Raw genomic sequence first — 18,857 nt, 5'->3', positions numbered from 1 at the left:
CCATAAAGAAACATTTTGGCTCTCCAAATAACCTTTAGTCAAGGGTTCTTAAAAAAAAATTCTTTTGTGCAACAGAAACGTTCAGTTAAGCCACTTGTTTCTTTTTTTTACCTTTAGTTTTAAGAGTGTATTGCTGGTGTAGTTTTGTTGTAAGTACGCTCCATGTTAAATTACAGCACAAGCTGTAAAATATTCCACTGAAAATTATGAATGGCGTTTTGCAGAATCTTTCTTTTGTTCCGTTTCATATCGCATCATTTGCGGCAGATTATTCCGTTTCTGTGTGTCAAGCACGGAAAGAAATAATACAAAGAAGCTCACAATAAGTAGATTTGCTTTGGTCTCTGGTCGGTGTGCGTGTGCGTGTGCATGTGCGTGTGCGTGTGCGTGTGTGGAGGCTGCGGCACAGTGATACGGGTTGAACACACACTCTGAAGTGGACAGATATGAAGAATGACATTTAAAGCGTTGCACTGTTCGTCAGTGCTCTCTTTCTCTCTCTCTCGCTCTCTCACTCTAAAACTATAAGATGCTCGCTCTGACTGAACGCCCCTGTCAATCACCGGCATGTCAGACCTGCGAGGACGAGGCAGCAGGCAGGTATGTTTATACTGGCAGACGAAGACTAAACAAAAACCAAAAGAGGCAAACAAGAAATGCAGAGAAAGATGAAGGGGGTGAGGGGCGTAAAACGGCAAGAGGGTGTATCATAGGCACGGTGAGGAATCATGAGAGTCTCTCTCTCTGTCTGTCTCTCACCTGCGTATCAGCCGTCTGTGTTTGATTGACAGCTCAGCAGAGATCAGTGTCTAGCTGATGTGAGGGTGGCAAACCTGGAAATGCAGTGAGAGGGTTTATCAGCGGCGCAGAGAGAGGAGGGGGGCGAGGAGGGCAAACAGAGAAAGGAGTGTGAAAGAGCTACAGGGAAGGAGAAAATGATGAAGGGAGGAAAGAGAGAGAGAGAGAGAGAGAGCGCGCTCTGTTACTGCCGGTGTAGAATGTGACTGGATTCTTAAACAGCCAAACTGAGAGTGAGAAACGTCGACCAGCGATTCATCAAAACACATACCTACACACACAGTTATGAGTGAATGTCTCAAAAATAGATCAGGGACATGTTTGACCTCAAAATATGCATTATATTTTTGCTTAAAGAAATGAAGTCTATTTTTAGGACTTTTTTGTGACTTAAGTGTTTTAGTCTCTCATTAAATGTCACAATTGTAATGTGCCTGAACATTTTACTTTCTTTTTTTTCTTAATATTGCCATTACACTATATTACAAAATAATATAAATAAAGGCAATATAACAAATACAGTATATCATTTAATGTATACAATTGTATATTTTAATATAGTATACAGTATTTATATTACATAGGATAACATGTATAGGCTACATGATCCTTTACATACTGAATATACTAGAAATTTAGATATTTTGGGTTATACTGATGAAAATGAGATTATTTTACGTAAAAATAAGAATAGGACGGGCGGTGCTTAGCTGTCGTGAAAATAATTTGGTGCCAAAAATCACAAAAGTCCTAATAAAATATTTGCATTTATTTCAAGCTTTTGTTTTGGGGTGAAATTTGACCTTGAGATATTCTTAACAGGTTTCATGAGATTTCACCCACACACACGCATATAGATGTGTGTTTATGCATTATGCACAAACGTGTCAGCATGTCTGAAACACAACGTGAATGACATGTACACACACACCTGTTTCACATTCATGTAAGCTTACACACCGTCCTAGTTGAGGGTCCTTCCCTGACAATCACCCCGAGTCTGTTTTATGGCCAATAAAATGAAACAGCAACACTATGTCTCTGCTTTAAATGGCGTTGCTTTTCCTTTAAACGGTGGCTTTATAGCACGAGTCGTAAAGGCTGTTTAATTCAGCTGCGTGTCGCTGATGCTGATGTTGGCATTCTGCCTGCCGTCAACAGACGACGCTTGTGCCATGAAGGGCGGAAGAGAGCGAGAGAGAGAGAGAGAGAGAGAGAGAGAGACCTTCTGCATTGAATTACAAGCTGCGCTTAAACTCTATGCACTAAAATAAATTCCATTATGGAAACACACAAACCTCAAGTCGGAGCATCGATATGATTGCATATCAGATTAAATAAGTAAGGAACAATTTCAGTGCTTTGAAAACATATGTCGGTCTACGGCGGGGATCTCATTAATATTTTGTGGAATTCTTTGAATAATTTCTCTCCCAAATTGGGAACTCCGAAGGGGCTTGAGTCATTTCATGAAATAATGAAACGTGTGAAAAGTACCTGATGCAAAAGTGAGTCTTTCAGATGTTGTTTCTTGCTACAACGTAATGCAAAGTGTAGTGAGCATGGGCTTCAGTCGATGAAGATGACTTTATAAAGAAAAGATGAATTACATAAAGCTCAACACAAACCTACAGTATCCCGTCCAATAGGGAATAAGTCCCCAGGGAAAGAGGCGGAGCTAAAACAGGAACTTAATGTAGAGAACACAGATACACATTAATCATATTTTGTGTCAATTTTACAGAAAAAAATGCATGTTGAATATAAAAATAATTAATGTTGGCAAATTTTTGTAGACAAGGGGAGGAGTCAAAATAAGTCATATTTTTTTATTTGTAATATAGACGGTTTTTATCGTACGCATGCGTCTGGACCGAAGTTAACTTGCGGTCTTGTGTTTGGTTATCGGTCTGTTTAGTGGCTAGTAATATAACAATTTATTTTATATTTAATTTATATAAATTTTATTTTAAACTCGCATTTTATTTTGTATTAAATCTAATTAAAACTACTCAACAGTTAGTGATTCTTATGTTGTTGCAGCTGAAACCGTCTAATGTAATATATTATATCATTTGGTTTATTTTTTGACACTTTTTCGGATATGCTGATAGTGAATGCGGTTAATGTAAATATATTTAATATTTTTTGCCCGAAAAAGCTAAAAATAAAATGTTGCATTTACAATTTATAAATGCACAGACTTCAAGCTTCTCTGCCTTTCTGTTTTCCGCTCACAGTCTCTCTCTCTCTCTCTCTCTCTCTCTCTTTCCGTCTCTCTGTTCCTTCATCTCTCCACTATTTCTTCCATCAATCGCTTGTCTGTCACGCTGCAGGAGCACCCAATCTATCACGGGTTAGAGTTCGGGGGCACTGCGACTCTGAGCATTCAAGCGTCGCCTCCATCATGCTTTCGCTCTCTCTCTCACTATATCTCTCTCTGTGTCAGGCAGAATATGTGAAGAGGACGGATGGAAACATTCAGTGTATGTAGCGTTTACCATCCCTAATGAAGGTCCAGGCATGAGCATTACATTAAAAATAATGTGCATGCTGTCTCTTCTGGCGGAGGGCACATTAGAACCCGAGCCAAGTGATGGGGTTGGTTTCACCCAGCATGTGTGGAGAGACATAGTCGGGCATTGGGGATTTACTGTGGTCCTGCTTTAGATGTGAGGTGGAGGGGGGTCTAGAACTGTGGTATTTGTGATGTGCGAGTCTCTGTGTGTGGTTGAAATGAATGAGATATTGAGTCGTTCACCTTTTCTCTGCCCTCGGATTCCAAATTGAATTTGAGGGATCTTGTGGGCGGGTCTGCGTCCTAGCACTCAAAGCCACATCAATTACTATTGGCGACGGAGCAATTGATTTCAAAATCACACTGCATGCAGACGTGTGGCATATAGGGTCTGGCCTTATTCTCACACACCAACTCAAACCTACAGTGGCTGAGATGACGTCTTTGGCATTATAGAAAGCCGTGTATGGATAGGCAGTATGTTTTAAGGGGAAATCAATCAAACCTTCTGGAAATATACATCACGCCATGGCAACACAAACAGGTGAGGGCAGGTCAAAAGTCAGAAGGGGGTCAAGACCCTGTACGGTGACCCCTGATAAAAACCTAACCTCTGATTTACACGATGCCCCAGACAGGCGTATCGGTGACCTTAACCGTGACCGTAACCATGACGATCAGGCCACTGTTGCCGTGGGAGGATAATGAGGGGGAGAGTGCATCAGGGCTTTATGTACACACACACACAAACGCACCTTATAGGCTAAAATAGATGAAGCTTTTCTAAATCGAATGTGCTCGTCACAGCCCCGACTACACTCTGGATCAGTTTCTGAGCTCTTTGGGTTCAACTGACTTTAAGTGATATCTCAAGTGGGAGATATAGAAATCCCAAAACAAACAAGTTTGAGTTCAAGCGTGTGTGACGATAAAAAATAATTATAAAACATAATTCAAGTCTAATTAAATGTGGGAAATCAAATTCAGAATCATAATTCAGAAGTAGAATCAGGATCGCAATAAAATGAAGTTACTCGGGATTACAATTATCATTTTAGTTATGATCAAAAATAGAATAAGGATTACAGAATTATGATAAAAAGAATCAGGATCGAAAATAGAATCAGTATCAGAGTCATGATCTGATTTAAGATAAAAATTAGAATCGGGATCAGAATTATGTTCGAGAATAGAATGTGGTTTAGAATTCTGATCAAATAGAGTCAGGATCAGAATTCTGATACGAATTGCGTTTAAAAATAGAATTGGGATCAGAATTATAATATGAATAATGATCAAAAAAGAATCCGGATCAGTATTATGATTAGATTTATTATCATTAAAAGTCGGTTTAGGATCAAATTGTGATCAGCAGTCAAAACAGTATCAGAATTATGAGCACACTTAACAAACTGAAAATAAAATCTTAATTATTAAAATAAACCCGTTGTTCATGTAGAAGAGCACTATTCTTTCATCTCACAATTCTTCCTCTAACACAATAAAACGAAAGCTAATCTGGGTCAAATTCAGCAGGTTTGTGCATCCTATAATACGGATCAAAGTGTTTTTGTTTATATGTTAATGAATCTCAGAACAGAGTGTTCTTTTCTGAATAACACAGACAAATACACAGCGTCAGCAAGGGAACAAACTCAAATGCTACTCTAATTCTCCATTTGCATATTTTACACCCTCAAGATTTTGCCTGTAACTAAAGAGTGTTGCTCACCCTCGGTCTCACTCTCACTCTCTCTCTCTCTCTCACTCTCTCTAGGGTAATAAGTCGACTCTCTCATTCCATCACACGCTGTGGTACATTGATCAGGCCTGCAGGTCAGATTCAATAGGATCTGAGAGTTGAGTGAGACCAACACACACAAACACGCCAGTATTCACGTTTCTCGTTCACACATCTGAAGTGTTACGTGTCCCTCTAAGGAGGTCAGACTCCTGGACGGTTCCGGCTTGTAAACAGAGGCCTTCATTAACATTCAAGCACACAAACAAACCCTCAGAAATGGGAGCAGAACGTTCCAGAACAGTATGTGATGTTTGTCGGGCAACAAACTATGACAGAAAATTCATAAGCTCTAACGAAGAACATGCAGAAGCATCAATTTGTTCTTAAAACCCATATAGAGAAGCCAGATGCATTTCACATCTCATGGTCATCTCATGTGAAACGAGGCATTTTCAAACATTCCCGTATGAATCCATTGTGAATTGATGTGGTTTTTCTGCTAGTGAAATGCTTAAACATTCAAAGGACGCTGACCTCCACGGCTTCTTATTTATTCCAAAGAGATAGTAAGCTAATTTAATCATGCTTAAGCAATCGCCGCTGCGGTGCTTTATGGGATACGTTTTAGCAATAAAAAGAGTTAGCATTTATTGCTAACGCTGAGGGTCATTATGAGACATGCTGACCTCCACAGGCGCGCAAATGAATTTATGAAGTATTCTCTCAGCCGCCATAGACACCAACACACAATCTCATGAAATAGCCCTCGGTCCATTTGCACTGAACCATGGCAAAGCGAGCACATGTTAATACACAAAGTAATTACACTTTCACAACACACACACACACACAAAGCTTTTCATTAAACACACTCTGACTGTTTTGGGCAAGAGAACCATCTTATTAGCCACTGCTGAGAGGAACCAGATGATGTGTGTGTATGTGGGTGAGAGAGAGAGAGAGAGAGAGAGAGAGAGAGAGAGAGAGAGAGAGAGAGAGAGAGAGAGTATGAAATGTTTTGTGTATTAGAACGTAGCCGAGAGCTAGAAGCATGTGTCACAGCACTTTGCTACTCTACCGTTATTGCTATTTCTTCAATTCATCCTTATTTCTTTTCGTTTGACAAAGACAAACTGTATCGTCCCGGAGGCATTATAACAAAGCCCTAAAATACCTGTCAAAATACCATAGTTACTTCTGTAATGAAATGGGAAGACTGAAATGGTGTAATTTTCCTTGTGTGAGCGCTGGTATAGAAAGAAAGTTTCCTCAGACATTTCACACAACAGCAGATGACTTTAACCCTTGCATAGCCTCCACCTGAACTGCAGCTCAAAACATACCTGTTCCGCATATATTTGACTAACCAATAACTGTCTGTCTTGCGTCTAAAAAAAATCTTGTTCATTCTCTCCTTTGCTTACTCCAGTTTAAGCCTCGTAGTATCATGACCTTGTAAACTAACTGTTTAGCGTGTTGACAAAATGTTTATATGCTCTCCTACTAGTTAGTCGGTTTGGATAAAAGCGTCTGCCAAATGAATAAATGTGTTCATGTTTTTGTTACACAGACAATGTTTGCCGGAAAAGTGGATAGCATATTCAGATTTAAGTCATTCAGACATAAAAATACTTTACAGATGTTTGCATTATCCCAAGTACAAGCAACATACAACCGCAGCCGCAGACTAATCCACATTTTCATTTAATCATTAACGTTACAATTTCAACAAAATCAAACCTCTGGAGTGACAAAGTCATCCAACAGCAATTTGAAAGACTGACAGCATGACAAGACACATGAAAACTGTGATAAAAGTCCAGGTTATCAGATAAAACAATAATTTTAAACTTTTCCTAAATACATGCATAAATATTACAGTTGTATTTCTTATAAGTGAATATAAACTGCAGTATTTGAGGTCTGAAAAACAGAGCATCTTTTCTGTTATTTTGACCCGTTTCTTTCATTTTCTGCATATAAATGCAAACAGAAACAATATTTTCACTTAAACTTTGGAAGGAATATTGTTAGTAGTTCACAGAATGAAACAAAAATTATAATTTTACCTCAACACATACCATTGAAGAATGTTGGTAACCGAACAGCAGAGCAATGTATTGACTTGCATTGGTTTTGTGTGTGTGCAATGTAAATGAATGAGTACCGCCGTTGTTTGGTTACCAACATTCTTCAAAATATCTTCTTTTGTGTTTTGCTGAAGAAAGTCATACAGGTTTGAAATGACATGAGAGTGAGTAAATGACAACAGAATTTTCATTTTTGGGTGAACTATCCCTTTAAGACCAACACTTATACAGTACAATTAGCTAAAACACTTTTACACAACAAATTTTAGGAATTGCACTTGATGCATTATGAGAAGTTGATCCACAGTTATATATCAATTTGATTCATTTTTTTATCCGTTTTTAAAAACATTTATTTAATCTAAATACAGTAATTGCTGTACATATAGCACTGCTAACTTTGTCTCTGTATCGCCATCTTTGTTTGGAACATGAAAGTGCAGGTTACTTAACTTTAACTTCTTGATGTGGGTTAAAGTCAGATCATGACGTCAAACTGAAATTCCTTTTAAAATTTCCCAATAGCACAACTTATAATTACTGTTAAGATTTTTTGGATCATTTTTAACAAAAAAGTGATCGATTGTGACTGTTGTTCGTTTTTACAAACTGAGTGATGTTTTCTGTGCTAATCCACAGTGCACCACAGATGCTGTCGATAAAGAGCTTATACCCAGAACACTTTTTGTAAAACAGTTCAGTGAGAAACACACCAGACCGGGGAGTTTGGTGCAGATCGGAGGTCTCCGCGGTTGCCATGGTGCCACGGGGTCACGGGGGTCACAGCTGCAAGAGGCAGCTTTAGGAGTTCGCTAACAATCGGAGGTCCCCTAATCACACAGACGCGCGCACACGCGCTTGTGCAGGACTCAGTGCGAACGCTCTCACAGAGGCAGGTTTAAATGAAACGCCGACTACAGCGCAGAGCTACCAGGAATCCTGTGAGCCATTCTCCCTTTCACCCCCTCATTCTCCAAATCTCTCACCTCTAGCCTCTCTGTTGGGCCAGCAAACCACTTCACCATCCCACCCTCCCGCTTTGTCTCTCTCTCACACACACACAGACATCGCAAGATGTCCTTGGTCCTTTATGGTGGAGGACAGATGGTGTCCTGGCCTAAACCACTCGATTCTTTTCTCTTTCTTTCGCAGTTTTTTATCCGTTCTGCAAGGGGGAGACCAGACTCTTGGGAAAGTGACCTAAACATAGTCAACGCTTTGGCGAGTGGATTTGAGACGGCGAGCTTAATGTTCGTCACACTTCTTAACAGTCAAATCAAGTTTGGCCAAATAAATGTGCGTATGTATATATGGAAAAAACACACACATGTTTATTTTAAGCCCCTGACTAACCCACTCCCCCTCACACAGAGCATTAAACCCCCCGCGGCCCAAACAAAGGGGCATTATTCCTTTCTGCAGTTGGACCGTTTTGGACTCACTTGCAGCTAAACACACACATACATCTTTACACAGGATACTGTTTGCTTGTTGTCTGTTGTGACCCGTGTTTCACTGGTGCTATATGCATTATGCACAGATTTGGCTCTGTCTTCAGCTGTTAGTGTGGTCATCAGTGTTGAACTTCATAGATTAAAAGCCATTTTAACCCCTGGTTCAGACAGCTGTATTGATCTGGACTGATATAAATCCCCAGCGTAACCAAACGGGTCGATTTAGTCCAGATTTACTCCGGGTATAATCTGAGGTTAGCCCGTCTCTATTGATCCGTTACAGCTTTCAAGATTCTGTTGTTCTAGAAAATGTGAAGCGTCCTGATGTTGAGATTCATCAGGAAAATAAATGTTTAAGAATCATAGCAGTGTTTTGATTTGGAGGTTCTAGAAGAGAGAACTACAGTTTTGGAATTGTTCTTCCAAAAAGCTTCGCGATGCTGTGTTCTTGCTTACATAAAAATTACACGATGCGTTAAATATTTCAAGCTACAGGGTTCCATAAGAAAGAAGAAAGAAAAATCACGGATCAGATGTCTTGAAAAACTCAGTTATTTCTGATAGACATAAAGGAGATTAAATGGAGAGCAAATGGAAACTCTCCCGCCTCTCAGATACTTATCCTTAGAAGAAATCTCAGAAATCTCTCCATTAGTTTCAGAAGTGAGCTCAAACTGAACTCAGATCTATCATGTCTGCAATTAAAAGTCAATATGATTGAAGATTTCGATATGAACTCAAACATTTCTCATCAAATTTACCCAAATCCAGATTATTTTACCTTTACAATCTACATTAGTTTTACACCTCCATACTCTTCATGTATATATACAGTTGTTTTATTAGTTGTAGTTGTTTTTTAATGAGAAACAGACTAAGGAGAAATTACATTTTGTAGTTCAGCTGTGCAATGACAGTGAAATTCTATTTTATTCTATTATTTTCCATTCTATTCTACTGTATGTTCTAGATATATTTGGCAAGCTATGATGCTGGGCTGCATGAATACACTATAAACAAGTATAAAAAATGTGATAACTTGAAAATTAACTGGCTTTATTTAAATAAAAAAATATATGTTATACTTTGCAATTAAATGAACCTTCCCTAAATTATATTATATTGAAGGAATAGTTCACACAAAAATTAAAATTTCATCATTTGCTCACCCTCCAGTTGTTACAAACCTGTATACATTTCTTTGTTGTGCTGAACACAATTTAAGTTTATAAGGCGTTTTAGGTCATCAGTCTTTTGTCCTGTATGGGAGTCAATGATGAAGCAGAACAGCTTAGTTACAAACTTTCATTAAAATATCTTCATTTGTGTTCAGCACAACAAACAAATGTATACAGTTTTTTCAAAAATTTACATTTTTGGGTTAACCATTCCTTTAACAAGAAACAAAATCAACTGCTTGAATCCACTTTTCTAGTGTAAAAATAAAGATACCATATAGCAGTGTTTGGGAAAAAAATTAAAGGCACAGTAACATGACTTCTCAGATTTACGCTTTCACCGCCTGCAACTCGAAAAAGAAATAATTTGTCTTCAAGCTGAGAAGAAACTCCCATGTTCCCTGTTTTAATGGTCTGTTGCAAAGATGGTAAAACCCAATCAGCCATTAAACCAGCAAACTCCTGCAAGAGTCCTGGAGAAACTTGCTTTTTCTATCAAGTCATAAAAGTTCAGCGAGCAAGGGAATCAATCAGCGCTATCACGCTGCCTTCCAAAGATCTTTGACAATCGACTAAATATCTTAATGACTGCGGATTTGCACATTACAGTTTTATCATAACTGACTAAGCTTCTCAGACAAAGATTTACACCCATTATCTCAATAATACCCTTAATTACTGTGTTCATTATATCGTCCCACACAAAGCGCGAGACACAGACACCTCTGGATTACCTACTTAATCTGATGATGCCATGTCGTTTTCCCACACAATCAAACTAGTGCCAAATGTTTGCCACAGCCGGGCGGAAATACATAATCCGCACAAATGCTGTAAATTCAGGGAAGACATACCAGACGTGGAGCTCAAATGATGTTTTCCAAAGACCATGAACCTATTCAAATCTCACTTTATGAAGTGTATTCCGCATTTGTTGTAATAATGGATATACCTTCTGGGCTTTAAACGTATACATATTTAAACAACCACCCTGAAAAAAATGAGGGAACTGTATAAGAGAGAGAGAGAGTTCTCGAATCGACAATAAAATGTAATAAAAACGATTGTTTACGTTTGTTTTCAGTTTTATAGACATCTGCACTGCACTTTCTCTTTATAGACTGTATATTTCTTTCACGAGTTAAAATCAGCCGTGTTTCTTCAAATGAGTTTTCAACGTGGCACATTTTATATCAAGTGGAAATAAGAAATTCGATTTTAACGGTTGTTACCGGCTCACAGAAAAGATTATATTTGGTGTTGCCTTGTGTAAACGTAACATATCAGCAAATCAGTCAAAACACATTTAAAAATGTTTATGCCCTCGGCCTCATTCTGGATGTTTCTTGACAATCTGTCCCACGCAGGTTTTATAGAAACGTTATTCAAATCATAAGATTAACCAAAGTGTCTTATGTTTACGGATTTGAAAACAGGTGGCGTGTGTAAGCCGCAGTAGCGAGAGGTCTGATCTAATGAGATCTGTGATACTATGTATCGCACCCGTCCTTCTGGTGCATGTGTATGTGTGGGAGCGTGTTTGGGGTGGCGCTGACCCCGGTTTTGCTGTGCGCGGTGGGAGCTCCGATACAGCAGGCTGAACTGCCCCTCTTTTATAAGGAGCATAATAGCCGTCCGCTCACAGCTGACCAACACTATCAAAGGGAGAAGACGCATGAGGGATTACAGATTTAACAAGCCCTTTGTGCAGACTAATTACATGTGAATGAGGGGCTGTAGGAGCTCATCCACCCCTTATATCTACCACAGGTGAACACCAAGCAAACCCCACCAACAACACACTTTCAAACACGTAAACACAACACACAATACAGGGATGTATAACCAGAAATTTTACGAATAAAAATGATGGGTTGCTTCAACCCAGGGTTGGTTAATTTGTAACCCAACTGTTTCTTTTGTCCGTATTTTGAAAACATGGTAATACTGTACGATAAGGTTGTATTTGTTAACATTATTGTTCATAGTTACTTTAATGCATTTAATGTCGTTTAATGCATTTACTAGAGTTTTCAGCATTTATAAATCTTTGTTAAAGTTAGTTTAATGCCAATACAAGTGTTCATGTTAGTTCATGGTGCATTAACTAATGTTAATAGATGCAACTTCTGATTTTAAAAATGTATTAGTAAATGCTCAAATGAACATGAACTAATATTAATATATGTTGTAGAAGTATTGTTCATTGTGTGTTAGCTAATGCATTATCAAATACAAACTTATTTTAAGGTGTTACCAAAAACGTTTGCTTAGCATTTGAAAACAACCCCGCATTTTAGTGTTATTTATAAAAAAGAAATAAAAACTCAACATTACACTTCAGCACATTACACTACAAACAATAAATTTGCATGTATGTGTATCAACACCTACTCAAATAATGAAGGTTTATTTTTTACAGACAAAATCTGAAGTGAATTTTTAAAAACTTCACTTTCCTGTTAAACTTTCTATACTTTAAAGTATACCTTTCATCAACAAAACATGTTTATATTAAATCATTATTATCAAATAACAGATCATTGGATAATAGTATACTTTGATTTATATTTCAGCCTATCCAAAATAAGCATTTTATATTGAATTTAAGATCAAGTGTAACCATAGTTCTAAGAACAAAGGAGGTGGGCATGAATGCGTTTTGAAATGGGGCATTTAGTTCCTCATAAACAGTCCTCTCCAATTAAACTACGAGAAATTAAACAACTTCAGCACAGGCTCTGTATAATCACTGCTAATTTATTGCTCAGATTATTCGCCATTAATTCTCATTCTCTCAAACACAGACTGGAGTAACTATACCAGGGAGATAAGTGTTTAATAATACTGACTTAGAAATAAACGCCGGACCTTTTCGTTCCTTTAACGGGTCTAGCATCGTTTATGCGCTATTAAGACGTATAATTGAACAGCCATAGTTTTCATATTACTTTATTAAGCTAATGTGTTTTATGCTTGGCGGTGCACGACTACGTTAACGCTTCTGAATCTTAAAATTACAACTCAATTAACATGAGCGCTTTTTCTATTTCGCCAAAACTCGTGCGCTCCTGGCAATTGATCAATTCATGCACTTCCACTTTTCTTGGTATATCAACTCGGAATTATGCAAATATTTTGTCCTCAGTCAAAGGGTTTTTAAGGGTCGCAGACGTTGGTTGGCAAATATGTTGGTCATTGCAGTATTTGCATTTTAAATATTGACGTGCACTGTAACGCGAACGGTGTACTAAACTTTGCTTTGACCTTGAATAAAAGTAGGCTATGTATGTGTGAATTTATAGTTTTAAAATCGAATTATTGCATATAATGGCATAATGTAAAAAGATAGAAATGCTTTCCAATCGATGCCAAAAGAACGTGCAAGGGTGCGCATAAAGTTAATGTGGATCCATGTTTACAAAACGCCTTGGCTGGGGTGGAGGTAGAGTCTGTCCATTCACCTCTCACTGGCCCTGCGATGCCCTGCATGCGCTTTTCAGGCTTTGAAATGAGGCTTTATGTGTGCGGAGGGAGAGAGAGAAAAGGCTCGAGCAGCTGTGACGTGGGCGGCGTTGTTTCATTCACCTCTCGCCATGGCAACGGACAGGGGCGCGACAAATATGCCCCCTCCTCGAGCCGAGTGAAAGACAGAGGGAGAGTCCAAAATTCCGTTTTAATTCCCATCAGAACAAACAGAGTTTTCAGAAGCACAAATAGTAAAGAAATAACGTCCATAAATCATATATTTTTGTTATATTTTATTGTTGGTTATTTAGTGTCTTCAAATGCAGAATACTTCATTGAACTCTGTTGCAGTTGTCTTTGCGCAGATGATTTAACGGATTAACAAAACATCCATGTACTCTGTTTTTGACAGTACGTCTGTATTTAATTATTCTCTAATGTATTAAGTATTGTAGTTTACAGAAAAACATTGAACAAAAATGAGTTGTTTTGTGTTAATATAAAAACCAAAATAATTAAAATGAACATGAAGTGAGCATATATAAAATGACACGTTTTTTTAACAAGCCAAAATTACTCGAACAATGCCAAGATCTTAGTTTTATATGAATGACATAAAAAAGCACATTAAAGAACGAGTAGTTCAATTAAACCATAGTTTAAATGAAATGTTAAATTAAAGGCAGTCTGGGATACCTTTGGAGCAAAGTGGCCCACTGCGCCCCGTCACTACTCATACCTCGGTGCTTGTTTTCGGAGGAACGCAACGGGATGGGGAGTTGTGTGTTGAATCTGCTGTGACCAATGAACGCGCCGCTGTTAGTGGCAACCGCATCTGTCAAGCGTTTCTGGCCAATAAACAGCAGAGCGAGGCGGATCTCAGGTGCGCGCCTCTGCATCCTCGCGGCTCTGGCGCGCTGGGGAGCCGCCTGTGGCACAGAGTAGCTGTCAAACGCGCGCTCGCGAACACTATGGCGACCGCGGCGTCCAACCACTACAGCATCCTCACGTCCAGCGCGTCCGTCGTCGCGCACTCGGAGCCCGGCAGCATGCAGCAGACGCCGCCGGCCTACAGGGACGCGCAGAGTCTTTTGCAGAGCGAGTACACCACCCTGCAGAGCAGCGGGAGCACGCTCAGCCACGCGCACCAGTGGTTGACGGCGGCGCTGTCTCACGGGGGAGAGGGATCGCCGTGGCCCGCCAGCCCGCTGGGCGAGCAGGACATTAAGCCCACGCTGCAGGGCGAAGTGGAGGAGCTGCAGCATTCGCCCAATCTGACGCCCAGACAAGCGCACCTGGTGCAGCCGAGCCCGCATCACGACGCGAGTGCTTGGCGGGTGACGACCACCGCTCATTTGTCGAGCATGACCACCTCAAACGGACAGAGCATGATTTACTCTCAGCCCGGCTACGGCGAGCAAGGGATGCACCATCACGCCCTCAGGGATGCGCACGAGGACCACCACAGCCCGCACCTCAGCGAGCACGGCCACCCGCAGAGCCTTCATCAGGGACACCACGAGCACTCGGACGAGGACGCGCCGACCTCTGACGACTTGGAGCAGTTTGCCAAGCAATTCAAGCAGCGCCGGATCAAACTGGGTTTTACGCAGGCGGACGTGGGGTTGGCTTTGGGCACGCTCTACGGTAACGTGTTCTCCCAGACCACCATCTGCAGGTTCGAGGCGCTTCAGCTGAGCTTTAAGAACATGTGCAAACTCAAGCCTTTGCTGAACAAATGGCTGGAAGAGGCGGACTCCACCTCGGGTAGTCCGACCAGCCTGGATAAGATAGCCGCGCAGGGGAGGAAAAGGAAAAAGCGGACCTCCATCGAGGTGAGTGTCAAGGGGGCCTTGGAGAGCCATTTCCTCAAGTGTCCCAAACCCGGGGCGTCTGAAATCACCTCTCTGGCGGACAGCCTACAGCTGGAGAAAGAGGTGGTGCGGGTCTGGTTTTGTAATCGGAGGCAGAAGGAGAAGAGGATGACGCCGCAGAACGGACCGATGCCCGGTAACGAGGATGTGTACGGGGACACCTCGCCTCACCACGGGGCTCAGACACCTGTTCCCTGAAAAAAAGGGGAAGCCGCGCACTCAAACGGCGACCTGAACAGAATCGACAGTCTCTTTGTCCTGGGCACAAGTCCGTTCACGGTGGACCGACGGTCATGATTTGTGTCTACGGCACCTCGGAGGGAGCGCAGCGGGCATTGTTGCCCGAACAATACGCGGGCGCGAGAAACGCGCTCCGGTAAACTTAGGCGATACGCTGCGGGGGAACCTAAAGAACGAATGTTTTTATTAGACGAAGTATATTTCATTTAAAGTCCGGGGATCTGTGAAAGAATTTTATCACTTCCAACCGAAAGCTGTGAAAAGGCGTCAGGGGCGCAAATTCCCCAACGCCATCTTCCCCTCATAACCACAAAGGTTTAATATTGATTGAATTTAATCCAGTGCAATGCCTGCAGCTCATTCTCTTCCAAATATAAATGTCAATTAATTATTTATTATTGTTGTTATTGTTATTAATATTATTCATACGTACAAAAGTAGCCTATCACAGTTACATTTAAATAGCATGAGACATTCTCTTAAAGTTGCTGCATCTAATTTTGCTTGCAACAAAGGCTGCCAAGTGCTGCTGTGCTGCACACAGAAAAACAACCCAATTTCATGCAGATCACGGATTCACACTGCTGGTGCATAACAGAGCGTGCGTCCAATACAAGGCCTGGGGAAACATTAACATCTCCAGTACTGCACTGTTACCGATTACATTAGACGGATTTGTTTGAAGAAATTAATAAATAGCAGGACAAGCCTTAATATTTACAAATCCAGTTGGGTTGTCCTTCAACATTTTGTAATTAAAATACAATTTAAAATAAAATATTGGCCTTACTGGATTTGTATGCAGCCAAATTGCGTTCGTGATTTGAGACAACGGCTGTATGATTATTTTGTGAATGATTTTAGGCTTTTCAATTAGGCCTGCTCTTGATTTAATGTAGGAGGCAAATTTGAAAGAACTCAAACACAATATAATTTAAGATATTTCAGAGTACAGACAAAAAGCAAATCGTTTTTATTGTAATTTGACTAGTAACCATGCAAAAAATAAGATCATGTATAAAAGCAACGAACTAATAATAATAATAATAATAATAATCTCATCCACAGTGGATAGTTTTTCTGTTCGGCTGCGTCTTTCATATTGGGTCTGTATTCTTATTATTATTGTAACACTGTGTTAACACGCAAAAGCCTCAACATGTTTGTACCTGTTTGATGTTTTGATATATTTTAATTGTTTTGTTTTTCTTCCAAAACTTTCGGTTTTTGTGTGTCAGCAGTTGTGCGTATTTTCTTTAATGGTACAATATTACACCAGCTGTGTTGCTATTAATTTGATGACCTGCATCGAAAAAAAGGACACTGTGCGTAAATGTTTTTTTATTTGAATTTTTCTATGGCTTTGTGAATACTTGTATATTTGTGCACCTAACCTGGTACTGCCAAAGCACAACCTGTCAGTGTGCCCTATATTGAGACCATTAATGTCGTTGGTTTTGACAGAAAAAAATTGCACAGTTTTTAAAAGACTTTTGTCATTAAAGGAATACATTTTTCTATGAAGAAGTGCATCTCATGAATATGCCCAGTGGTTAATTATAACGAGGAGGAAAATACTGAAGATAAATGCTGCTCACAGTTTCACAGATTATGTGACCATTAAGGCAAGTGGAATATAGCATCGCCCCGGGATAACGTGCAGTTGTAGATCCTCTGCACCACATTACAATTTCTTGTAAGGCAAAATTTTGCCATTTTACCCATAATGATGACAGATTGGATGGTTCAGAAGTATGCAGAAAACAGATGGGTGTAGTCTTTTGTGAACAATTTGCAGATTTGCATGGTATTGTGCATAAAATAATAGAGCTATTTATAATGTTTCTAAATTTAACCAATTTAAAGTTTACAAAATAAATCAATAATAAAAAAATGAAGGCTGCAATGTTACAAAATGGAAGCAATATTAAAATGCGTAATGGTTATTATAAAAAAAATGATAAGCCAAATAAGATTAATATTGAAATAGTGCTTTTATAATAAAATATGTATTATTTAAAAAATAATAGTTATATAACCATTATTTTAAACGTTTCGATCTTCACAATGTGGTAAAGATGGACCAATTTTATCCTCCACAATCCATTCATTAGCAATTTATTTTCTGAACCGTGTTCGTTAAATAACCGAAAATAAACAATTCGATTTTGCTTTATTGGTTGTTTTCTTTGTGCTTTCAATGAATTGTGAATCTCGGGGCCTGGATATAGACGGCCATGCAAAATTGCAACTCTCATCCGAAGCTATAAATGTGTGTCATGTGGTATGAGCGCCATCTGCTGGTCATGTTGTTACTTTTTAGGTTGAGAAGAGCAGGGTCCTTCATGAACCATAAGGCTTATATTGCAGATTTTAGGGACGTAACTCATAAATACATTGTCAGAACTATTTATCACACATTAAACCAAATATCTCCAGATAGCTGCTGATGGCACCTATAAGAAGATTGTGCTGTTTTTTATGCTAATGGAATTTGAATAGTGTTTAAGATACAATTCTTACCTTTGGAAGGTTTTAGTGTTGGAGTTGATGGCACATATGGAATCTGGGTTGGATCAGTCACTCAAGGTTGAATACTAAATAACATTTTAAAAACAAAGTGAGCTCTCAGCCAAGTTGTGGAATGTATTTCGGTGTCTTAATTGAAACAAATTAAAGTCACCTGCTGGTTGTCCCAACCACATCCATGTGTCAATCACATGACACAAACAACCTTTCTAACAATCACAACGTATTTTATAGTTTTAATAATTAGCAAATTCTCTAATAAACCAATAAAATGTATATTTCAAAATCGGCATATATATAATTTTTTTACTTAAATTAATTTTTTAGGGCATTAAAACAGTACGTTCTATAGCACATTTGATCATTTATAATAATTCATCCAAATGTAAAGTTTTAGTATCATGCTATTGATGACTACATGAGAAACCACAAACAGGAGCAGTTAAATGGTTACAGCTATATTTCATGAATCATTTTAATACATTCGCCACACAAGTTCGGGTCTTGTTTTACAGGGATCACAGGTTCATGTACACAGGTCCTCCCTCCTCAATATTCTGTACAGCACATAATAAATTCATAAAGCCACCAGGTCATGATACACAACATTGATTCTATCATATACGGCTAACGCACACATGACAAAATAAATTTGATTGATAACTTTTGATCTTTGCCTCTCCAGCATGAATCCATCTTTTGGTTGCCGTAGTGTCATTACAGAACATGAGTCGGGTGCTCTGTATGATTGTCATGAAATGCTTAAACTAGCTAGAAATAAAATACAAAGCAATCTTTTGACTTTCACGGGCAATTGTTAATGCTCCTCTGATACACCTTAAATATGCAGCAGCAAAATTCAGTTTGAGTGTTTTCTGAAATGCATTAAAAGATAAAAAATATAAAACTCATTAAAAGTCAAGAATAAATCATTTGTGGTATTTTCAAAACAATCAAACATCAC

General features: G+C 39.2%; 1 protein-coding gene across 1 annotated transcript; it reads left to right on the top strand.

Annotated features, from left to right (window-relative positions):
• The first annotated feature begins 14,039 nt into the window (after window positions 1–14,039).
• Window positions 14,040–17,503, top strand: pou3f2a (POU class 3 homeobox 2a). Its single transcript, XM_057323505.1, has one exon. The coding sequence runs from the start codon at window positions 14,222–14,224 to the stop codon at window positions 15,320–15,322; it is 1,101 nt and encodes a 366-aa protein (XP_057179488.1). The 5' UTR covers window positions 14,040–14,221; the 3' UTR covers window positions 15,323–17,503.
• The last annotated feature ends 1,354 nt before the right edge of the window (window positions 17,504–18,857 follow it).

The sequence above is a fragment of the Triplophysa rosa genome, linkage group LG24 (assembly GCF_024868665.1).
Source record: "Triplophysa rosa linkage group LG24, Trosa_1v2, whole genome shotgun sequence".
In the NCBI taxonomy this organism is placed as follows: domain Eukaryota; kingdom Metazoa; phylum Chordata; class Actinopteri; order Cypriniformes; family Nemacheilidae; genus Triplophysa; species Triplophysa rosa.
Note: the sequence above shows the minus strand (reverse complement) of the source record. Positions and strands in the feature narration are given on the sequence as shown.